Source organism: Dama dama, chromosome 19 (assembly GCF_033118175.1).
Source record: "Dama dama isolate Ldn47 chromosome 19, ASM3311817v1, whole genome shotgun sequence".
NCBI lineage: Eukaryota > Metazoa > Chordata > Mammalia > Artiodactyla > Cervidae > Dama > Dama dama.
Window position 1 is genome coordinate 52,691,473 of NC_083699.1, and position 25,700 is coordinate 52,717,172.

At 36.1% G+C, this 25,700-nt stretch overlaps 1 protein-coding gene across 4 annotated transcripts in view; it reads left to right on the forward strand.

Moving 5' to 3' along the window:
- POLQ (DNA polymerase theta) overlaps positions 1 to 25,700 on the forward strand; it is a 106,851-nt gene that overhangs the window by 61,302 nt on the left and 19,849 nt on the right. For all 4 annotated transcript variants that reach the window (XM_061167063.1, XM_061167065.1, XM_061167064.1 and 1 more), the window contains 9 exons: positions 940 to 1,083; positions 3,711 to 3,907; positions 7,143 to 7,383; positions 13,161 to 13,354; positions 15,184 to 15,321; positions 16,647 to 16,821; positions 19,691 to 19,817; positions 20,458 to 20,579; positions 23,070 to 23,254. In XM_061167063.1, the coding sequence (XP_061023046.1) occupies positions 940 to 1,083; positions 3,711 to 3,907; positions 7,143 to 7,383; positions 13,161 to 13,354; positions 15,184 to 15,321; positions 16,647 to 16,821; positions 19,691 to 19,817; positions 20,458 to 20,579; positions 23,070 to 23,254 (1,523 nt within the window). The remainder of the gene's footprint in view (positions 1 to 939; positions 1,084 to 3,710; positions 3,908 to 7,142; positions 7,384 to 13,160; positions 13,355 to 15,183; positions 15,322 to 16,646; positions 16,822 to 19,690; positions 19,818 to 20,457; positions 20,580 to 23,069; positions 23,255 to 25,700) is intronic.

The window sequence follows — 25,700 nt, forward strand, 5'->3', positions numbered from 1 at the left end:
ACCACAAAGCCTCACAGGACTCTTCCAGGTTTTCAGAGAATTAAAACTTTTGGTCAGATAATACCATGTATTCCTGTCTTATTTCATGACAGTAATGATTCATTATTATGGGGGATAGCTGTAGTCAACTTGACAACATGTTGTGGAAATCAAAGATTTGATGAAATTTGTTAAATTTCTGTATTTATGAATGAATTTGTTCATAAAGTTCTAAGTATTTGATACTCAATTCAGGAAGCATATGTGTTAATGACAAGTTTTATGTACTTTGAGTGTTAATTAGCTCTTTCTGTTTTTCATACAACAAATAAAATTGAGTACATTTCCTGTGCTAGCAGTTAGAAAGATTAAAAACATTCACTTAAATTTAACGAATATGTACCAGTTATTTTCCAGATATTGGGGATATAATTGTAAATAAGATAGATTAGTTGTTGACCTAATATTTTTGACCAATGTCTTTGGAATGGAAGATGTATTATTTTAGGGAAAATGTTGACTGCATATACAAAATCATACCTAATTTTTAACTAAGAACTAAGACTCTTGGTTTCTCTAAGTGTTAAAAACTCTTGGAGTTTCTAAGTGTTAGAAGTTGCTGAGTTTGCTGTAAAATTTTTGTGGTGTGCAAGTGGTCTTTTATTTTTGAGTTATAAAAATTCTAAAGGCAGCTTTTGAAAAACTTGAAGTTAATTGTAAACATAGTCATTATTACAGATCTCTTTTTAAGAAGTCTTTGGTAGATTTTTGATAGTGACAATTATCTTAATTGATGGAATGCCTAGAAAGATCTTATAAACATCTAAAAATGACTATTCATATAATGCAAATTGTAGGGGATCTGAAAAATTTGATTATCAAATGGTTTTTATTATCATATTTAATGTTCAATTTAATGTCTTTTAGAGATTTTTAACTATTCACTTTGAATTTACATAGTTAGTTTCCCTCAAGAAACCTCTATTAGAGATGATGGATTTCCTGTTAAAGATTGTGATGACATGTTGGTGGTTGGGCTTGCAGTATGCTGGGGTGGAAAAGATGCTTACTATTTTTCACTGCAGAAGGAACAAAAGCATTCTGGTAAGTAATCACTATTTCTCTAAGTTATTATATAATTTTAATGCAACCTCTATGAGGATAGTCACATTTTTGTTGAAATAGTCTCCTGATACTTATCTAGACTTTGTTTTTAGTAATAAGAAAAAGTTTTTCATTTTTAAAAAAATCCTAGCTATTGTGTACATTATTTCACGTATTAACTGGAATAATGTTTTAAGAAGCACCCACCAATACCCCCTTTGTCCCTTCTGCTTGTCACATGGAGCTATTAATACTATGTTTTCTCTTGGGGGGCACTGGAACCTTAAGGACTTGCTGGCCACCTAGAAAATTTGTTTCTGAAGACTGGATCAAAGCAGTTTCTTTACAGGCTTTTTTCCTCCTGTTTGGTATATCTGGAACTCATTTAGAAGCAGTGATGAGCTAGACATCGACAGTAGTTGAATCACACAGCCTTTGGAGAAGCCTTATAGTTAAAAGGATGTTATCTAGAAATAATTTGTGAGCTGATTATGGTGGTTGGATACCTAGTTGATTATTAGGTTTTAGGAGCAGAATTAATAAGGAAACATTTTAAAAGATGCTGTATAATGTCTATTCCTGAGTAAGCATGAAATATTTTCAGTTGTTTTGTAGGAAAACATCTTACGGTGAGTCGTTACTTGAACTTCTTTTATTTTAGATGTAGTTTTATACATTCATACTAAACTTCTCTGTAATATTAGTTCCTTTTTAAAAGATTTACTTCCAAATAACTTTTTTGTCATTTCAATTCACATTCTGAGAAATGTAGATTTATTTTTAGAATCTTAATGTTTAGAATTTTCTCCCACCTAATTAGAGCTCATTCCTGTTGAGCTATTTCAAATCCTAAAAGATGATGCTGTGAAAGTGCTGCACTCAATATGTCAGCAAATTTGGAAAACTCAGCAGTGGCCACAGGACTGGAAAAGAGCAGTTTTCGTTCCTATCCCAAAGAAAGGAAATGCCAAAGAATGCTCAAATTACCACACAATTGTAGTCATTTCACACGCTAGTAAAGTAATGCTCAAAATTCTCCAAGCCAGGCCTCAGCAAATACGTGAACCGTGAACTTCAAGATGTTCAAGCTAGTTTTAGAAAAGGCAGAGGAACCAGAGATCAAATTACCAACATCCGCTGGATCATCAAAAAAGCAAGAGAGTTCCAGAAAAACATCTATTTCTGCTTTATTGACTATGCCAAAGCCATTGACTGTGTGGATCACAACAAACTGTGGAAAATTCTGAAAGAGATGGGAATACCAGACCACCTGACTTGTCTCTTGAGAAACCTGTATGCAGGTCAGGAAGCAACAGTTAGAACTGGACATGGAACAACAGACTGGTCTCAGAAAGGAAAAGGAGTACATCAAGGCTGCATATGGAGAAAGAAATGGCAGCCCACTCCAGTATTCTTGCCTAGAGAATCCTGTGGACAGAGGAGGCTGGTGGGCTGCTGTCCATAGGGTCACATAGAGTCAGACACGACTGAAGCAACTTAGCATGCATGCATGCAAGGCTGTACATTGTCGCCCTGCTTATTTAACTTATATGCAGAGTACATCATGAGAAACGCTGGGCTGGAGGAAGCACAAGCTGGAATCAAGATTGCCGGGAGAAATATCAATAACCTCAGATATGCAGATAACACCATCTTTATGGCAGAAAGTGAAGAAGAACTAAAGAGCCTCTTGATGAAAGTGAAAGAGGAGAGTGAAAAAATTGGCTTAAAGCTCAACATTCAGAAAACTAAGATCATGGCATCCAGTCCTGTCACTTCATGTCAATAGATGGGGAAACAGTGGCTGACTTTATTTTTCTGGGCTCCAAAATCACTGCAGATGGTGACTGCAGCCATGAAATTAAAAGACACTTCCTCCTTGGAAGGAAAGTTATGACTAACCTAGACAGCGTATTAAAAAGCAGAGACATTACTTTGCCAACAAAGGTCTGTCTGGTCAAGGCTATGGTTTTTCCAGTAGTCATGTATGGATGTGAGAGTTGGACTATAAAGAAAGCCGAGCACCAAAGAATTGATGCTTTTGAGCTGTGGTGTTGGAGAAGACTCTTGAGAGTCCCTTGGACTGCAAGGAGATTCAATCAGTCCATTCTAAAGGAGATCAGTTTTGGGTGTTCATTGGGAGGACTGATGTTGAAGCTGAAACTCCAGTACTTTGGCCACCTGATGTGAAGAGCTGACTCATTGGAAAAGACCCTGGTGCTGGGAATGATTGAGGGCAGGAGGAGAAGGGGACGACAGAGGATGAGATGATTGGATGGCATCACCGACTCAATGGACATGAGTTTTGGTAGGCTCCAGGAGTTGGTGAAGGCCAGGGAGGCCTTGGCGTGCTGCAGTTCATGGGGTCGCAAGGAACCAGACATGACTAAGTGACTGAACTGAACTGGACTGAATTAGAGCATTATAAATCACCTAGCCCAAACCTTAATTTTTAGATTACAAAACAGTGCATCCAGGCCAACATGACCTGGATAATAAGGTCATGCTGAACTAAACTCTGATGTTTTTGAGCTTTTTTCAATCTTAGCACTAAAGATTGCTACTTCAAATGAATGTGTGTACTTTTTGCCTTAATTTTTTTTTTCTTTCTTTTTTTTTTTTTTAAGAAATTAGTGCCAGTTTGATCCCACCTTCTCTGGATCCAGGCCTGACTGTGAAGGATAGATTGTGGCACCTTCAATCTTGCTTTCACAAGAAATCTGATAAAGAACGTTCTGTTATCATCTATGACTTCATCCGGAGTTATAAAATTCTTCTTCTGTCTTGTGGCATCTCCCTGGAACAAAGTTATGAAGATCCTAAGGTTTCTTGTCTTATTTAAACAATTTTTGTATACTTCAAAAAATATTTTAATGTTTAGGGTTAATTCTTAAATGACTGATATTTATGTAGCTTCAACACTGCAGCTTAAGTAGTTTAGGGTAGTCACTCCTTTGTCCAGTAATTGCATTCATCCAGAACAGATTATTATTAACACCAGATGCCTCTATGTAGATAAAAACAGATATGTTATAAATTCTAAGAACTAAAGTTCATACCTTTTTCAAAGACTTAAAAAGTTTTCATTTTGGTCATATGTTCTAAACTTTCTGTCTCATAGTAAGTTAGAAATGAAAGGAGAACTGTCAGATTTAGATACATGATAGCAGGATATTTTAAATATCCGTGAGGATAGAGGCAGAAAATAGTAAAAGCGTATATAGATATAAGAGATCACAAAGGATAGTAGTTAGAGGCCATTTAGCATAGGGATAAATGGCCTTATTAACCTGTGAGAACTTTTCCATATAATAGCAAATTGATACACTGTTTATAAAGATGATTGAATTATTAAAGAAAGAGTAACTAATGTTATTGTAATATACACTTATATGATTATACATAAACATATAATGCACTTTCAGAAGACATTTATCTATTGGATCATAGCTGTGAAAGGGATATCATTTTTTTCCCCTTTTTGAGACTAGAATACATGAGGTATGTGGAATATTAATTGAATTGAGATGATATTAATTTGTTGTTACCAATATAATCAATGATAATAAGATAATTTTTTTAGCTTCTTTAGCTTTTTTGGCAGAGATTTTTGAGGGCATTGGGGCTTCCCTGGTAGCTCAGCTGGTAAAGAATCCGCCTGCAATGCAGGAGACCCCAGTTTGATTCCTGCATTGAGAAGATCTGCTGGAGAAGGGATAGGCCACCCTCTCCAGTATTCTTGGGCTTCCCTGGTGACTCCGCTGGTAAAGAATCTGCCTGCAGTGCAGGAGACCTGGCTTTGATCCATGGGTTGGGAAAATCCCCTTGAGAAGGGAACAGCTACCGACTCCAGTATTCTGGCCTGGAGAATTCCATGGACTGTGTAGTCCACGGGGTTGCAAAGCATTGGACACAACTGAGTGACTTTTACTTCACTTTGAAGGCATTATCAGGTAAACTAATGACACTGTCTTTTCTATATTTCAAACCAGACTTTGTTTATGTGATACATTTCATATAGTTTCTAAACTGACTTTTTACTGGATATAAAAGGTTATCATTAAATTTTGATGTTTCAGAGTCCAAAATGAGAATATGGGTAATATGAGCTTCTTAAAGCTATAGTAGCTTCCCAGATTTATATAGCAATTTTGGTGTAAACCATTTGAAATATTCCATACTTGGTTTTACTAATCATAGCATTTTTGATGTAACAGAAACTATTAATTTATAAAATTTCACTTTTTTTTTTTTTCAGTTTAATCTAAGTTGTCAAGTTTATTGGCAAAAATTTCACTTTTATAATAAACATTTGCCAACTTTTACATCAGACTCTCTTATTCAGTACCTCTAAAAGGGTTCTGATCACTAGTTTCTAATGGTGGGGGCCTGTTTCTGTACCACTAACAGTTCTCTGGGTACCAGCTGGATGTCCAACAGTTCAGTTCAATTCGGTCACTATCTACCTGGAAATAGCATCAAATCCCATAGGCTAAGGGCTCAGTCCCACAAGCCCCCAACTTCAGGCACTAGTTGCAAGCCCAGCTTATTAACTGTGCTTCTGGTCAACCAGCTGTAAATAAATCAGATTCCTATAACCCCCTCCTTGAGTTTGGTTAATTTGTTAGAGGAGCTAACAGAACTTAGAAAATGGTTTTCTCACTAGATTACTGGCTTATTACAAAGGATATTAAAGGACACAGATCAACAGCCAGATGAAGAGATGTATAGGGCGAGGTTTGAAAGAAGAGGTGTGGAGCTTCTGTCCTTTGTAGGCTTGCCACTCTCCCCCAGTCTTCTTGTGATTACCAACCCAGAAGCTCTTTGAACCCTTCCTTTTGGGTTCCTGTGGAGGCTTCATTATATAGGCGCAATTGATCAAAGCATTGGCCATTGGTGATCAGTTACTCTTTAGCCTCTTCCTCTAACCAGGAATTCGGGGAGGTGGAACTGAAAGTTCCAGCTCTCCTGTCACAGGATTGATTACCCCTGGCAACTAGCCTGCGTTCTTAGGTGACTTCAGGGTACTCCAAGACACTGTATTAGCATAACTAAAGATAACCTGTCTCTCTCTCGCGAGAGCTCAGTGTGTCCAGTTCTTTGTGATCCTTTGGACTGTAGTCCACCAGACTCCTGTCCATGGGATTTTTCAGGCAAGAATTCTGGAGTGGGTTGCCGGTTCCTCCTCCAAGGGGTCTTTCTGACCCTGGAATCGAGCCTGCATCTGCTGCATCACAGGCATATTCTTCACCTGCTGAGCCATCTGGGAAGCCCGCCTTATCTCTATTCAGAAGACCCAATTTATATTTCTTATTATAATATACAAGATTGTGCCCCCCTGTAAAACTGAATTCTTAGCATATAAAAGAAGTAACCAAGTCATTTATAAATGCTTGAAATTATGAACAAGGTTTAGATTCCTTATTCTAAATCCAATTTCAAACTGCTTGAATCTAGTATTAGAAAATGCAAGTCTTCTAGTCTCATAGGGAAGCTAAGAATAGCAGTCCAATCACAGGTTGGGTGGTCATGGTGACAGGTCCTCATCTTTAAGAGAAAGCCTTATGCATTCTAAAATACTGTATGTGAACTTGTAATGGTTAAATGTTTATGTCTCACTTCTTCCTATGTTGAAACTAAAACTATATTGGCCCATCTTTATTATAATAGTAGGTAAGCCAAAGTCAGCCTCAATGGAAAAGAAACCCAGCTGCATTTTCAGAAATTTGATTTTTGTTAGTCCAAAGGCATTTGATTTTCAAGGTGACTTCTGAAGTAAAACAGCAGGTACATTGCCATAATGGAAAAGTATAACTTTTTCTTCTTTGAAGGTCACTGCTCTTATTGGTAAAAAAAAAAAAAGTAACCAATTATCCTTTCCTTATCCTGGTGCAGTTGTCCTTTCCTTCTCTCCTGGGAAGACCACTGAATAAGTATTAAGTGTATTAAGTAAAAATGAATGAGATTAAAAATGAGCTTTCTTTTTTCCCCTTTTAATTTAAGGATACAGAAATGTCTTTGGAAAATCAAGAAAATATTCTGATTGTTATCCCATTCAGGTGGCATGCTGGTTACTAGATCCAGATTCCAAGGAGCCGACTCTTCACAGCATAGTTTCCCGTTTTCTTCCTCATGAGCTTCCACTCCTGGAAGAGATAGAGACTGGCCAAGGAATTCAAAGCCTAGGGCTGAATGTCAGCACTGAGCATTCTGGACGATACAGAGCATCTGTAGAGTCCATTCTCATCTTCAACTCTATGAATCAACTTAATTCTTTGTTGAAGAAGGAAAACCTTCAAGGTAAAAAAACAGTTACTGGCATTTTTATGATGTTGTAAGACTGGGGATAGTTCTATATTTAGTCACTCTGTCACAGGTCGATAAATTACACTTTATTTTTTTAATATAAGTTATACTTTTTATGCAAACCCTTTCTTTTGATTGTCTAGTGCAGGAGTCAACATAATTTTTTCTGTAAAAAGCTAGATAGTGACTAGTTTTGGTTTTGTAGGCTAGATGATCTCAATCAGGAATATTCAGCTCTGCCATCATAGCATGAAAGCAGCTATAGACAGCATGAAAATGAGTGTTCCAATAAATCTTTATTTACAAAAACAGACATCTGGCCCCAGATTGGCCATAGTTTGCTGACCTTTGGCTTTACTATAGTGAAGTTAGAGCATTTTATTCATTTATTCCTAATTTTATATTTGAATGTTATCAAATGGTTTTAGAAATACACTTAGTATGTATCTTTTATGGATTTAAAACAGTGAACTATTTTCTTTGTAGAATTCTTTAACAGTTATTTTTTTCAGCAAAGTGTATTCATGTGAATCTTTTTTTTTACCCCTTGTGAGAAATAGTGTGGATTTATTGTGCAGGCTGCTGGCCTAGATTGTCTGTCTTGAATTCAGAGAGCATAATATATACTTAAGGTGAAAATGATGAAGTGAAACAAGGTTGACTTCATTGTAAGGAGATGTAAACCATGGATTTATTGGCTGATTAATTAACATTACAAACAGGAGACTGACGTAGGGCTTGAATCTGCATTATTTATTTATGAGGGACCTTGGGCAAGCTATTTTAACTCTCTAAGTCTGGTTCTTATTTTGAAAGTGTTAAATGAGACAGAGAACTTAGTACTTGTCACACATTAGGCACTTGTTGCTGTTGTTCTTCAGTCGCTAAGTCGTGTTCGACTCTTTGGGACCCCATGGACTCCTGTGCACCAGGCTTCTCTGTCCTTCACCATCTCCTGGAGTTTGCTCAGACTCATTGAGTTGGTGATGCTATCCAACCATCTTGTCCTCTGTCATCCCCTTCTCCTCCTGCCCTCAATCTTTCCCAGCATCAGGGTCTTTTCCAATGAGTTGATTCTTCACATCAGGCGTCAAAGTATTGGAGCTTCAGCTTCAGCCTCAGTCCTTCCAGTGAATATTCAGGATTGTATTAGTTGATGATTATTATTACTTCTAGCACAAACCCTCTGTGCTGGTTATAAAGTTCTCCCTGATATTACTGGGATAAAATAATAACAAAAGCTTATTTGCTTGCAGGAGACTTGATTAAGTGATGTTAATTAACAGCTCTTCAACAAGCATTCGAGTATTTCAAACTCAGCCTTTCTAAGCCAATGTAGGCAGATAAAGAAGTTGGAGTACACAGTACACCTTCCTCAGGACTCCTTCTACATTCATGGACAATAATGCTGAATGAACATAGCTAATTCCCTCTTAGTCTGACTAGTCTGCCTCTAGGATAGGCATCCTGGGTAGTCTGTATAATTTCTAAACACTGACATTTGATGATGGTGATATGAATTAGTCTGTAATTTTTTAGACATTTATTGCCCATTACCAGATTTGTAAGTTTTTCAGTCTAATTGGGAGGGTACTGTTCCGTTACTTAAAAGATAATTTTTCACCTGTTAAAAAAAAAAAAAAGACTGACATTCCTTTTCAGAAAAGTGTAAGAAACCCTCAAGATTTATAATTTTTAGCTTTCACAGTATGTTTTCTTTGTGCCTTCACAGCTTTTTTCCCATGCAAATTTTCAGAAGTGGGTGACCTGTAGGTGTTAAATGCATTCTTGTACAGTGTTAAATATTTCTTATTCAAAGAATACATAGAATTGAAGTACATTGAAATAAGGGAAGTTTTAGGAGAGAATGTGGACAGCCATCACATTTTATTTGGAAATGATTATTTCAGGTTGCGCTTGTTAGTTTTAGTAGGCCTCCAGAATCTTCATCTTTTTCTCTTCTCATCATCTTGCCTGTTGGAAAGGTGTGTTCTAGCTGACTTTCTCCCAGTAGAGAGCTGATTTTTGTTTGATTATGAATAAATATTAATAACAGAATGTGTCTTTGCTTAATTTGACCCCAGAACAAAGTATCCTGTTCTTTTCACATTGATCAATTAGCTCCTTTTTAAAGTAGTTTGAACATTGATGAGATGATTTTTTTAGGTGTGGAGTGAGTTGATTTCTCTCTTTTTCAACTGACCTCAGCCACACAGATTTATATTAGTCATAATCTTATTTTTCATTAACACTTCATCATTGATCCATCTAGGTCCTCTTTTTATTCACTGTTATTTTAATAATATAATGAGTAACTGTTAAGTCACATTAACAACTTAGACATTTGTCTACCTGGGTCCTCCTTTTTCCTTATGCATCGTAAGTTTTATGTTTATCATTCCCTTATTTTCTTAATATGTATAAGTCCAAAAATATATTATCTGGTTTTGTTTGTTTTTGAACTTTATAAAACATCTGTCACACTATGTCTTTGTTTTACTTGCTCAGCATCATGTTAGGAAGATTCATGCATATTATTGCAAGTGTCTATAGTTTACTTATTTTCACTGCTGTGTAATGTATCACTGTGTGTGTGCATGCGCGTGTGCACATGCATGCACACTAAAATATATTTATCCATTTTCCCATTGATGAATGCTTAGATTGTCTCTAGTTTTGTTTTCTTTTATTTTTTGTTCTGCTATACCAAATAGTTCTATATAAATATTCTTGTAAATTTACATGTCTCCTGCTACATTGGGTAAGAATTTCTTTTGGCTATAGAATTGCTTCATCTTGGAAATAGGAGTATTCAACCTTTCAAGATTATGGTAGGCTGTTTTTCGGAATGGTTGTACAAAATTTGTCCTTTCAACAGCAATGTGAAAGAAATCTTGCTGATTACATTGTCTCTACTTTGCAAATTCATTGGTTGTAAAATGATTGTAATTTTTCTTTCAACTACTACTTTGACTTCTTTAATAACTGTTAGATTATTCAGTTATATCTTTTTGATTATGTTTTAGTAGCCTATATATTTTTAAAGCATTTATCTAAAGGTATTGCTGATTTTTTTCTTTTTTATATCTCTGGTTTGTTATGTCTTTTTCTTTCATAATATTATTGTTTAATCGCACTAGAAGTTTATCCAATTTTTCAGTGTTTTCAAAAAACTTAATTTTTACCTTTGATCTTTCCTATTGTTTTTGTTTTCTGTTTCATTGATTTCTGTGAACTTTTATATAATCTCTTTTCTTCTAGTTCCCCTGACTTTATATGCAGTCCTTTTTCTAAATTCTTAAGTTTGATATTATGCTCATTACTTTTCAAATCATATTTTTCTTTTCTAATTTAAATATTTAAGGCTATAATTTCCTCAAAGTTCTACTTTCATCATATCTTACAAGTTTTGACATGTAAGGTTTTCATTGTTTTATCATAAATATTTAAAATTTTCTGGTGTGACTTTTTTAGATGAATAAATTATAAGATTATTTTTAATTCTCAAATAGTTGAGAGCTTATTTTATACTTTTATTATTACATTCAATCTCTATTGTGTTGTGGAGAATATCTTTGTATAATACCCATTCTTTGAAGTTCTTTGAGAATTGTTTTGTAACCTAAAACCTGAATTATTGTGTAAATGTTCTGTGTGCACATAAGAATAGAGGTATACTAATTCTGGATGCAGACTTTTATAAATGTCTGTTAATTCAGTGTTGTTTAAATCATCAGAAAATTATATCTAATTTTCCCTATAGTTCAGGCAATGTTAATTTTATAGCACATCTGAGACTACTTTATTAGGTGCATACAGGTTTAAATTGGTGTATTTTCCTGGTACATTAAATCTGTCATTATGTTTGACTAGCTCTACCACTAGTAGGATTTTTATTCTTAATCATCTGTTTTTTTTGGAATGACTATGGCAGCATCAACTTTCTTTTGATTATTTGCTTGCCTCATACATCTTTTTTCTGTCCCTTTAAATCTTCTAGATCCTTATGCTTTAGGTGTGTCTTAAAAACAAAGTATAGCTTATTTCTTTTTCAGACTATCAGTTTTTTCCCACAAATTTGGCAATTTATAATTATTGATGTGTTTCTGTTCATTGTGATTATTGACATATCACACTTTCCTGCTGTTTTGTTTGTATTCATCTTGTTTGATTTTGTATATAGTTTTTAAAAATTTAATTTTTAATTGAAGGATAATTGCTTTACAGAATTTTGTTGTTTTTTGTCAAACTTCTGATTTTGTATATAGTTTATTCATAGCTGTGCTCTGAATCTAATGATTCTATGGCTGCAAGTCTTAGGGAATCAGTGGAGTGCTCCAGGGTTTGCTGGGTGGGGGATGCCTTCCTCTGGAAAGACTTCGCTCTGGCTTCAGCTTGTTACTAAACTACTCTGCATTCACGGCCTGCATTAGCTTTTCTTGGGAGTTTTGGTTCAGAACAGGAGCCTGAGAATAGGCTTCTCCTTCTCTTGCTACTCCAAAGATATGTTATCCCCTCAACCTTTTTGGGCTAAGACTTCATTCACATTGCAGCCCTATTTCTTCCTACTGTCTGTGAATCCAAGCTGGCTTCCTATCATTCTTGACTCCTCTTTTTTTGACCCTAGTTCCTTGTTTCTCTAGTTGCATACTCCATGAATTTCTGCTCTGACTCCAGGCCTGTGAAGCAAGGCTCTGACTGCCCATATCTTCTGACCGTCAGAGGCTAGTAGCTCTCACTTGTTTGTTTGCTTTTGGTGGTAGTTAACAGGTATCATTTGGGATTTCTCCTACTGATTGAGACCAGGAATGCCTTAACGAATGTGTGTGTGTAGAACTGGAGAAGACAGGCCAGGGTTACACAGAGTCCTAGTGACCCATAACACTGGAAGTAGAAATCTTTGCTGTGGATTTTTTTTCTTAATAAATTTAGGATAGCATTTCCCATAGAATGTTCTATGAACACTCACTTTTCACAATGTTAATAAATATTAAAGTAAAGGGCTTTATAGTCAAATGATTTCAGTCTTTTGATTAAAACAAACATTAAAATAGCTGTCTTTGTTCAGTTCTACTCAGAGCCTTTGATATATTAACAGGCATCATGAACATGTAAGAGTAGTATATAAATGCTGAAATTCACAGTATACAGTGTCTTTCAATCCCAACCTTTCTTAGAGTATTTTTGAGACTAATATGCTAATGAACATACTAGGGAAACTGACTTAGAATGAATATTTTGTTGAGAAATGTCAGCAGATGGAAAAATACTCTGATTTCTTACTTTAGGAATCTTACTTACCCTTTCCTCTTAGAACACTGGAAAATATAAAACCTTTATATTTAGCTTTGTGCAAGCCTGCATACCATGGGACCAGGAGTGTTGGAAATCATTTTGGGGAATTAACCTTTTATAGTCAGCTTAGCAAATAAAATTGGCTACCTTGTGTTTTACTAAGAGTAGGAACAGAAACATCATGTTGAGAGAAATGAAGTCACTTACAATTCAGACTGTTCATCAGGTTGCCTGTTTTACTCTCTGAATAGACACAGATAGTAGTCCAAAGCTTAAATGGAAAAGTGGAAAGTACTTTAATACCTTTCACTGATGGTTTGAGAATGTGGCTCAGGAGACTGGATCTTGAAGGATAGCTTAGTAGCATCTCTGATTTTCCCAGAAAAATGCTATGTATATAGGTAACGATGCTGAACTAGTCACTTGGCTGGTGAATTAATGGTTTTTGCTTTCTTTGTTTTTTTTTTTTCTTCCAGATGTTTTCTGTAAAGTGGAAATGCCCTCCCAGTACTGCCTAGCCTTGCTAGAACTAAATGGAATTGGCTTTAGTACTGCAGAATGTGAAAGTCAGAAACACATAATGCAAGCCAAACTGGATGCAATTGAGATGCAGGCCTATCAACTAGCTGGCCATAGTTTTTCCTTCACCAGCTCAGATGACATTGCTGAGGTTGTATAATGGGAATGGAGAATTTAGAAAGTCATTTTCAGAGCAAAAAAATGGTTTGTGTGTATATATTTCATAAATGTGTTTACCTAAACACCAAAGGTCAATAAAATAAAACAATTGGTTAACCAGAATACTTTGGAGATGTATTCCAATATCTCCTTTGTATGTTTTTATTTATGAATAGGAAGGTAGTGAAGAAGTATCCTACAAAGTGTGTTTCACGAGGAGATTTGCCTGGTACAGAAGAAGCACTCAGTAAATGTTATGCAGATGAGATCTGTCATAGTAGTTGTATAACAGTGTAGATGTTTCTCCATGAAGTTAGTCATTGCATGAACTTTCACTCCTTCCTTACTGCAAAATTAGATACTTTTCTTAGATGTTAGTGAAAAAGGACTCTTTGCTTTTTTAACCTACAATATTTTTATCGCCTTATGTAAGTTTATACATAGTTTGCCCTTTTCTCCCCCAATAGTTTGTATTGTGTTCTTTCCCCATACTCCACAAGGGATGGTTGAGTTGTTTTGGGAGAGTTACTGATAGATGGGTGCTTATACTTGATAGCTTTGAAGTTTTGTTGTTTTCTAGATGTGATTCAGTTTTATAGCATGTTGGTAAATATTTTAAGACTCTTCTATTTATTCCTTAACTCCTTGACTTTGGGCCACTTTATCAACCCTTTCAGTTCAGTTCAGTTCAATGGTATGGACCTAACAGAAGCAGAAGATATTAAGAAGAGGTGGCAAAAAGATCAACCCTTTACATCTCAGTAAAATACTTCATAGTAGAAATACCTCATGGAGTTTTGAGAAATAAAAAATAAATGTAAAATACTTATAGCAATACCTGTCTGAAAGTAAATATTCAATAAATATGTAAAGGGCATAAAAATGACTCCCCTTTTAAGCCACAGAGTTAAGTGTTTTTAAAAAATGAGAAACTAGCTAATCTTGTTCAGTTGCTGAGTCATGTCTGACTCTGTGACCTCATGGACTGTAGCACACCAGGCTTCTCTGTCTTCCACTGTCTCCTCAAGTTTGCTCAAATTTGTGTTCATTGAGTCGGTGATGCTATCTAACATATCTTAATGAGAGAATATAAATGAATGAGTTGAGAGAGTAGATAGTGTTCTGAATTGCCTAAGTTGGAACCCCTCTAGTATGAACTAGTGAGTTTTAGGTATCCATGTTTTAGGGAACTTCCTCTGCCCTAGAGCCTAGATCTGTGTTCCTTGTAAGCCTTCTTTCTTTAGTGGGTGCTTACTGGTCACTTTCTAGCTTTTGTTATTGCTACATTGGACCCTCTCCTGGCTTTTTGTTGAGGGATTCTCAGGATGTAGCTTTGTGGTGGTGGAATTTAGATGGCTTTTTGGATCCCTTCCTACTTCAGTGTTCTCTGATTTTTGTGATCATAAAATAGCTACAAAGGCTCCCATGCCTATCCTCTATGGGGCTTAAATGATCAAGCAGCCACATTGGTTACCATATCAAGAAGTATTTGGGTGAACTTACAATCCTCAGAGCCACTGAAGTCTTATTGCCAATACTTTATTTGTTAGTTGTTCAGCACAAAATATGTTCTTGTGTTTGATTATTAAGAGCCTGGTGTTAGAATTAACCTGACATTGACTAAATTAGGGTATGGACAGTCTACCTAAGATTTTTATTGCCATTACTTATTAAATATGTTAATTCCAAATTGTCCAAAAAAAATTCTTTCAACTCATGTTGAACTATATAGACTCTTTTCTTGAATACTTTTAAAAATGTTTTCTGAATGATAATACATGTGATTTGATTCTTGATTAAAAGGGCATACATTTCTTGCAGGTTTTATTTTTGGAACTAAAGTTGCCACCAAATGGAGAGGAAAAAAACCAAGGCATCAAGAAAACTTTGGGTTCTACCAGAAGAGGAAATGAGAATGGACGGAAGCTAAGGCTGGGAAAACAGTTCAGCACTAGTAAGGTGCTCTTTGGGGCAGTCACAGGGCGGAATCTGAACTTCTGTTAGCATTTGGCATCTTGAAAGAATGCTGATGTGATCAAAATCCAACCTAGTCCACCATTTGAATTTATCTAGACAAAGAAATTGATTTCTGGTTCAGCTGCCCACACACACTGTGGAGACATTCCATAATGGAAAATCTGGATCATAATCTGACTTAACAGTATGTCCTTCCTATCATTAAAAGAGTATATAAAAGTTTGTAAATTCAGACCTATATAGACATATTTTATTAATGATATGCACTACTCTTGGACCGACATGCCCTACTCTCAGACTGCAGAATATAGTTTTTGTAGTTAAATGAACATGAACAAAGGTATGGAAGAATTTAAAAAATAAAGAAAAAGTTAATATAAATTTTTTTTTAATTCCAGAGCAAAATAGTAAGTTTTCCATGAATTTATTTTGAGAATATAATCTGTTAATTTCAAAGTAAAATTTAATCACAACTCATGGAAACTGTATGCATGGGCCAAAAGAGAGAAAAGGCTTAATTTTACATTTTTACTAAATGAATTATCAATGGAAAATAAGAATTGAAAGTACAGCCACATGGAGAGACCAGTCCAAGTTGCCATCCTATATAGATTCTTCCCCCAACCTTGCATTTGATTCATGGGGTCTTAGTTCCCTAGAAACCAGGGATCGAACCTGTGACTCCTGCATTGGAAGTGTGGCGTCTTAACTGTTGGATTGCTAGGGAAGTCACATTATGTAGAATTTTGACCATAATATTATTAACTATGACTTGCCTCCCCCGGGGAAGTTTCCATAGCTTCATTCTGTAGCAAAACTTATTTGATAGCATTACCCTTTTATCTCACAAGTTTTTATCCTTAATGGTTCATTGAAATTCTGTAGCATAGAAAATTCAAAGTTTTAAAAATAGATTTCCTTGATACAAAATCCATGAAAGTATTATGGCAAAAAGGAAAAAAAAAAAAGCAACTGGGAAACTTATAATCACATGAGCAATGGAGGAGGAAAATGTAAAGAAAAAAGATGAGGTAAACACTTGGGTAGGGGGTGGGAAGCAGCTACTTTGCTAAGTTCTAAATTGATATCACTCAACATTAACATATTTACATTTAATAATTTATAGTTATTGTGGATTTATCATTATGGTGATTTCTAAAAAAAATAGTTATTATAGTAAAGTTGAGTTAGATACAGGAGTTACCAAATTTAATTTTGAGACTGTAATTTTTGCTTAAAAGAGATTCTGGTTTGCTATGGAATTTGGACAAGAGTCTGATCTTACTTTATTATAATTTTTTTGGCAGGATGTTTTAAATAAATTAAGGGCATTACATCCTTTACCAGGCTTGATCTTAGAGTGGAGAAGAATCACTAATGCTATTACCAAAGTGGTCTTTCCCCTGCAGCGGGAAAAACGTCTGAATCCTTTTCTTGGAATGGAAAGAATCTATCCTGTATCACAATCACACACTGCTACAGGTAATGAGAAATCTTAATGTGGATAATATCCAGGTTTGCTAAAAATATTCTTATGTAATATTTGCTTATGATGACCAAGGAATTCAAGTGTTCATCATTGGATTTAGTGAAGTTTTATAAACATGAAAGACATGTGATTGCTAAGTCGCTTTAGTCGTGTCTGACTCCTTGTGATTCTGTGGCCTGCGGCCTGCCAGGCTCCTCTGTTCATTGAATTTTCCAGGCAAGAACGCTGGAGTGGGTTGCCATTTCCTCCTCCAGGGCCTCTTCCCAACCCAGGGTTTGCACCCATGTCTCCTGCATTGGCAGGTGGGTCCTTTGCCACTTGTGCCACCTAGGAAGCCCAGTACTGCATCCAAAGCATGGATGGATATTACCTAGATAAAGAGATGAAATTTAGTCTAGAGATATAGTTCCTTCTTTCAAGTACTCTATAGAATAACTTGGATGTCTGAGATTGGATGTGAGTATACCCAGGAATTAAATCTTTATTTGAATTAATGATCTTATCTGACTTTAGTCCCAGCCCTCTCCTGAATCGCCTAGGAATCTCTCCAGGTTGAATCTATGTAGGGCTGTGTGGCATCTGTATAATAAGGAGTGTCTTATTTTATTCAATCAAGAGAAGAAAGCAGTAGAGTCCATTGTGTGTCTCTCTTGGGATAAGTATGCATGTAATCTCATGAAGGAAAAAAACATTCTTTTTCTAGGTAGTGTACTACTCTACATATTTGCCAAAATGCAGTGTGCAGTAGAAGAAAGGGCAGCATTATCTCCTTCATAGCGGAGGCATTTTAGTTTGGTGGTGTGGAATGTGGGCTTTGATACCACATTTTCACAAGGTTTGAATCTTGGTGCTTTGAATCTTTAGTCAAGGTACTTAACCTCTCAGTGCCTAAGTTTCCTCATGTGTGAAACAAAATAATGAGAGTCCTACCTCACTGGGTAATCCTGAGGATTAAATAGGCCAGTATATGTAAAGTGTTTAGAATAGTGCAGGGTACATTATCAGTTGTTGTTATTGAGACTAAGGGCACCATCAGGAGCTGCTTTTGTCTCTGCTTGCTTAGTCTCTGTTCTAAACAAGTTCTCTTTCTCTTTTTCCCTATTTAGCTAACTTCTTGGTGCTTCTGCCTGTTTCTTGCACTGTTTTAAATTTCATTTTGAAACATATGCTAATGCTATAAACTTAAATCCTTGTTGGTAAAGAAACAAAGTCAACCGAGAGTTTTCAAAGCAAATTTATTTGTTGCTTAGAAAGCAGAAAATCATCAATTCCTTGTTTTTCTGATTGGTTTTCATTATACTGTGCCTGCACTTAAAGAATATTTTAGAAATAGAAGCTTATGTTAGTAAAGTCTATCATCATAGAATTCATCTCCGTGAAACTGTTCATGTCTTGTAATTTATTTTTGCCATTTTATTTGTCCATCAGTTCTACCTCATTAATTCAAACACTAGACCTGAATATTAAGTATTATCATAGAAAAGAAGACAGTGTACTTAAAAAGAATATTAAGTATTATCATAGAAAAGAAGGTAGAAAGAGACTTGGATTCTTTCCTGTGCTACTTGTTGCTGCTGCTGCTAGGACACTTCAGTCATGTCCGACTCTGTGTGACCCCATAGACGGCTGCCCACCAGGCTCCCCTGTCCCTGGGATTCTCCAGGCAAGAACACTGGAATGGGTTGCCATTTCCTTCGCCAATGCATGAAAGGGAAAGTGAAAGTGAAAGTGAAGTCGTGTCTGACTTGTAGCGACCCCATGGACCACAGCCTACCAGGCTCCTCTGTCCATGGGATTTTCCAGGCAAGAGTACTGGAGTGGGCTGGTGCTACTTGTTAGCTTTGTAAAATTGAATAGGCCATTTAATGCTAAGAAGTATGTTAATATCTACCATTAATTGAGCACTAATTTTTGCTAAAATTAAATAACAAGGGCATAATATTAAGAGTTTATTCACTAAAACTGTATCTGAGATACTTAAAATATCTGATTCATCAAAAGAAGATGCAGTTATATACAGAAACTGGTAGAGAGTCTGTTACAATGAAGAGTATCATAAAACAGAATTTTTATCTTATTATATGTGTATTATAAAAACAGTCGTAACAATTACCCAGATTTTTTGAACAACACTTGTGTTTTTGGAAAATTCAATAAGTAGATAAATAAAATGTAAAATATTTAGAGAAAAATAAAGCCACAAGCATTAAATCAAATTGGTTTCTGTTTCGTAGAAAATTTATTAGCCACCTGATTCTGGTTTCTAGCCATGTCAGTGCTGTCTGCCGTTGATTCTCGTGATAGGTGAGGAGGAGGAGGAGGAAAACTGGTCAGGTGGTGTCTAGAATGTCGGGCTGTGCTCACCGTCCCTCACTGCTGCCCTGTCTCCTGCCTCAGTTAGCTCCTGGGGCCCCAGCCGTCCCTGCTCAGGACTCAGTTGCCCTTCTGCTTCAGGTCTTTCTGTGTCTTGTGCATTCCTGGCTTTTAAAGTCCTCGACAGTCATTCCTCGTAAGACCCATTTGATTTGTCTTTTACTCATGAGTGTAACTGCTAGTGTTTTATAGTGCTAACTTCTGGTACTTGTTTTAGTGTGGGAATAGTATGATTTATCATATTACTTCTTATCATGGGATTGTTTCTATAGAAGTTAATACAAAACACTGTATTATAGCTGATTCATATATTCATACATTGAGATTGTTCTTTAGTTTAAAAATAATAGAGCATGGATTTTAGGATAATTCAGAAATAGTATTTTTGTTAAAATAAATGTCAGATTTCCCCTCCTCCCTTACCCCTCTAATTTTTTTTTTTTTTTTTTTACCCCTCTAATTTTATGTCTTCATTCTGCTTGATTTTAGGACGAATAACCTTTATAGAGCCAAATATTCAGAATGTACCGAGAGATTTTGAGATAAAAATGCCAACAGTAGTAGAGGAAAGCCCACCTTCCCAAGCTCTAGGCAAAAGCCTACTTCCTATGGGCAGGTAGACTCTTATTTGTCTTCATTTGTGATAATATACTTTTGGGAATATGAATGGCTCAAATGTCTTTATTTGTTTTAATATATTTTTGGGAATATGAATGGCTCAAAAACAGCCTATTGGGTAAAATAATGAAATAGTTTAATTTTCTGTTCTAGGCATACACAGTTCTATTCCGAGCACTACCCATTTCAAATCCTGAGTCTGTCTATAAAGAAACTAGTTGGCAGTAAAAAGCTGAAATCCTGGGTGCCTAATTAAATCAACCAGCACTGTATGCTTCTTTGTTAGATATTAAAGGGACAAGTTTAGCACTGTCTGAAATATCTCCCTTCCTGACATCTCCATCTGCTCAGATGAATGTGCTCAGAAAAAGCACAGATCATTTCTATTAGATACGATCTATGAGATTTATTGAGATGAGTGAAGCAGTTTGTAGGAAAGGTTATTACAGAAATACCTTATGTCTTGTTCAATTGAATGTTTCCTGAACAAGGTCTAGTATCTTTATTAAGCTTTAAAGTGGGTTTCAAATAAGGCTTTTACATTTCTTAGAAATACTGACTTACTGAAAAGCTCAGACCCTTTTCATATGTTTGAGACTACCTCATGTCCGACTGATGGATGTTTTTTGCACCAACAGAGGAGGAAAAAAGAAGGGCTGTGGCATGAATGCCAGGCACCAGGCAAAAATGGAAGAGAGAGCCTCAGACAGAGGAATGCCCATCTCGGTTAGCATGCGACATGCCTTTGTGCCTTTCACAGGTAAGGTGACTGATGATGGTTTTGAGCTTCTTATTGCTGTGGAAATGGTTTTCAAAGCACTGATAAAACAAATTATGAATAAGACTCAGAAGAATGCATTGTTTCCTCCTTGTTTCCTCTCTTTGGTGGAGCCTATTTTTCCCTTTTGTTTTGCCAGATTTGTAACAGTCACTCATAATTGTCTTCATGATCTGCTGTGTGGGAAACTTCTGGGGCATTTGCTCAGCATCCTACTGAAATCATGTTATCCTCAGTCTCTGTCAACCTTTTTGTAGAATCCAGTGAATTTTGTTAGTCCTCATCCTCTTCGACTTCTCTACAGCATTTGTCATTCTGTGAACCCTCTGTTTCCTCAGTTTTTCTCCTCCCTTGACTTCTAAAGGCACTTTTTTTGTTTGTTTCTTTTTAACTTGTTTTGCTCTTTTGTTTCTTCTGCAGTTCTCCCCACTGCTGCTTCCTGTTGCATGGGGTAGCCCTCAAGGCTGTCTTATTTCTGTCTGACCTCTCCTCAGCACTCATCATCAAAACCTTTTTAAGTCATGACCTAACTCCAAAGCATCTGCCCTATTAGTACACATATTTGCTCTTTTATCTTTTGCCATCTGGCAGGTCTGGGTGAGTGCAGTTAACCAGCTGAATTTATTTAGTTCTGTCAGAAGTTTATATTCTAAGGGTAAAATCATGTCTATGATAGTTTTATTGCCATTGGACAGTTTTCAGTTTTGCTTTTTAAGTATGAATTACCAGCATTTTACCATTGTAACTGTGTTAAAGTTTTCAGTTCTGTGGTATTAAGAACATTCATGTTGTGGTGCAACCATTACCACCATTCATCTCTAGCACTTTTCATTTTCCCCAACTGAAACTCTGTACCCATTAAATATAACTCTGCCCCCTAACTACCCACAGCCCATGGCAACCACCATTCTATCTAGAATTTGACCATTCTCTATACTTCATATAATGAAATCATATAATATTTGTACTTTTGTGCCAGGCTTATTTCACTTAGCATGTCTTCAAGGTTTATTCATGTTATAGCATTTGTGTCAGAATTTTCTTTTTTAAGGCTGAATAATATTTCATGGTATGTATTTATTCTTACTTAGGTAATAAGATTGTGTTTAACACAACAATACTTTATACTGCTTTTGTTTAAAATTTAAAAATTAAGGTTATTTAAATGTATATGGATTTAACCTGAAAATCTCTGCCAGTTGAATACAGTGTTTAGTTAACTATCTAGAGTAAGTATTGATGTATGGTTGGATTTAGGTCTATTGTCTTGTCATTTGTATTTTGTTCTATCTGTTCTTTATTCTTTTTTAAAAACTATAAATGAATTTTTATTATTGTTTTATTTCTATCTTTTAAATTCTGTATCTTAGATACTTTGGAGTTTACAATATGCATCACATCACAGACTAGCTTCAAATAATTTTATACCGCTTCATCCATAATTTACATTATGGATGTTTTTTCCATTTCCCTTTTCTAGTAATAGGTTTAGCTCCTATGACTATTATAAACTTGCTGTGTAGTTACTTTGGGGGGGCACAGTTACCATTTACTTTCCAGTAACAATATATGAATGTTTCTTTCTCCACAGCCTTGCCACAGAATGTGCTGTCCAACCTCTGGATTTTTGCAATATAAGTAGAAGAAGATTGCTTCTTATTATAGATTTAATTTGCATTTCTTTTATTGTCAATGAAGTTAAGCATTCTTTAATATGTTTAAGGTTCTTTTGTTTTTATTTCTGTGAACTGCTCATTTATATTTTGTTCTTGATTGCACCTCATTTTTGTAATATAGCAATGAGTCCTTTGTGGTATCAGTTGCAAATATTTTTCTAATTTTTCTTTAACCTGGCTTTTATTTATTTTGTTTTTTCCATAGATAAATTTCTAGTCCATACATAAATTATTTGAATCCCCTTAATAACTCTTCTGAACATACAGACCACCTGACTTGTTTTTTGTTGAACGACTTTATTTTTAAAGCAAAGTACACATTTCTTTCCTGCTCCCTTAAGATGCACACACATTAGGAACTAGTTTCTTTATTCAGTCATTCATTCATTCAATTAACATCCATTTGTTCTGACCTGTTAGGTACCAGGAACTGTGTATTTCTATAGAATGCAAAGGAAGATTAAGTATCCTGTCCCTAGTGGCTAAGTGTTGTGTGGGAGAGGCATGAAAGAACCTCTCTGACATTTATATTATGTCAGTGTTATAGGAACACTGAGGAAAGCACTACCATAATGGTTGAGGGGCAGAGGTCAAAGGTGGCTTTATATATATTACATACCTTTGAAAGCTAAGCAGAAAAAATTTTTACATGTTACAGAACTGAACTGAGTCAAGAGTAAGATTTTAGCTTTTGGATGCATGATCTCAAGGTTCTTTGTTGGAACTGAATTTCTGTCATCTTGCTCAGTACTTGGTTTTGTCTTTGTGCCAACTTTTCTAAAATCATTTGTTTCAGGTGGTTTAATATTAGCTGCTGATTACTCTCAACTTGAGCTGAGGATCTTGGCTCATTTATCCCACGATCATCGTCTCATTCAAGTGCTAAACACTGGAGCTGATGTTTTCAAGAGTATTGCAGCTGAATGGAAGATGATTGAGCTAGAGTCTGTTGGGGATAATCTGAGGCAACAAGCAAAGCAGGTAATCTTTAGTGAACATACTTAACACAAATGGAGAGGATTTTACTGATGCAGAAAATTTTTTTAACTGCCTCAGTCATTTGCATTTGAGAAGTGATTTCTCCCTGTTTGGATTTTTCATGACATTCATCTGAGCCTGTCTCACGATATTCATATATTCCTTTGTAGAGTCAATGTAAAGAATCCAATAGACTTAGTCTGAAGCTACTTAGTATTGGGAAAGCCATATGCATTAGTGATATTATGGTGGTGGTGACGGTAGATACTGTGTGTGTGTGTGTGTGTGTGTGTGTGTGTGTGTGTGTTTCAAATCTCTAGCCTGTAAGCATACATATATTTGTCTTTCTGCATTCACACACTTTGAGCCATGGTGCTTTTTATAGAAAGGTGCTCTCTGAATGTTTTTTGAAAATATATATATTACTGAACTGTGGATTATAGTCAATAACTATTAGCTTTTTAGTATTTTGAGACCATTGGTGGTTGGCTGATCTGCTTGTGAAATTTCATACTGCCCTTAGACCTTTCAGATAAGCCCATATTAGTTCCTGCTTCTGTTTGACTGTCAGGCACAGGGAAATGAAAGGCCACATTCACACCATTTCCTAGCCTGAATTAACACCGATACTGCCTTACCATGTGACCTGTGGGAACTCTGATGGCCTTTTCAAGAGAGCAGAGTTGTTGGCTGGGGTAAAGGCATACCACTTTCACCTCTAAGATCCTGCTTTACTAGTTTGACATTTACTCTTCTCATTATTCACAGCTGTGATTCTTGGTGGGCTCTTTAGGTATGAAACACTTCTCACCATTGCCTGTTTAACACCAAACTTGTTTATTCCACTATTTAGAAAGCCAGCTTTGTTCTCTCTAATCTTTTCGAGGGTTCTGCATTTAGCAAGAATCAAACTGGGTTAAACAGGTAACATTCCAACATTTAATGCTCATAATAAATTCATGAAACAGGTATTATAATTATTCCCACTTTACATTGGAGGAAATCAAGGCATTGAATGCTATTAATAGTATAGAAAAGAGAAGGGGAGGAGTTGAAGTAAAGACCATTATCTTACAAATATCCCCTGGAATAGCCAACCTCAAGGAGTTCAGTTTAGTTTAGTCACTCAGTCATGTCCAACTCAGCAACTCCATGGACTGCAGCACTCCAGGCTTCCCTGTCCATCACCAACTCCCGGAGCTAACTCAGACTCATGTCCATTGAGTTAGTGATGCCATCCAACTGTTTCATCCTCTGTCATCCCTTCTTCTCCCGCCTTCAATCTTTCCCAGCATCGGGGTCTTTTCCAATGAGTCAGTTCTTCGCATAAGGTGGCCAGAGTATTGGGAGTTTCAGCTTCAGCATCTGTCCTTCCAATGAATATTCAGGACTGATTTCCTTTAGGATTGACTGGTTGGATCTCCTTGCAGTCCAGGGACTCTCAGGAGTCTTCTCCAACACCACAGGTCGTGAAGATCTTTTTTGTATAGTTCTTCTGTGTATTCTTGCCACCTCTTCTTAATATCTTCTACTTCTGTTAGGAGAATACTATTTCTGTCCTTCATTGTGTCCATTTTTGCATGAAAAGTTCCCTTGGTATCTCTAATTTCTTGAATAGATCTCTAGTCTTTCCCATTCTATTGTTTTCCTCTAAATGGCTACTCTATTTCTTTGCACTGATCACTGAGGAGGGCTTTCTTATCTCTCCCTGCTATTCTTTGGAACTCTGCATTCAAATGAGTATATCTTTCCTTTTCTCCTTTGCCTTTCACTTCTCTTCTTTTCATAGCTATTTGTAAGGCCTCCTCAGACAACCATTTTGCCTTTTTGCATTTCTTTTTCTTAGGGATGATCCTGATGCCTCCTGTACAATGTCATGAACCTCCATCCATAGTTCTTCAGGCACTCTATCAGGTCTAATCCCTTGAATCTATCTGTCACTTCCACTGTATAGTCATAAGGGATTTGATTTAGGTCATACCTGAATGATCTAGTGGTTTTCCATACTTTCTTCAATGTAAGTCTGAATTTGGCAATAAGGAGCTCATGATCTGAGCCACAGTCAGCTTCCAGTCTTGTTTTTGCTGACTGTATAGAGCTTCTCCATCTTTGACAGCAAAGAATATAATCAGTCTGATGGTATTGACCATCTGGTGATGTCCATGTGTAGAGTCTTCTCTTGTGTTGTTGGAAGAGGGTGTTTGCTATGACCAGTGCGTTCTCTTCTCAAACCTCTGTTAGCCTTTGACCTACTTCATTCTGTACTTCAAGGCCAAATTTGCCCATTACTCCAGGTATTTCTTGACTTCCTACTTTTGCATTCTAGTCCCCTATAATGAAAAGGACATCTTTTTTGGGTGTTAGTTGTAGAAGGTCTTGTAGGTCTTCATAGAACTGTTCAACATCAGCTTCTTCAGCATTACTGGTCAGGGCATAGACTTGGATAACT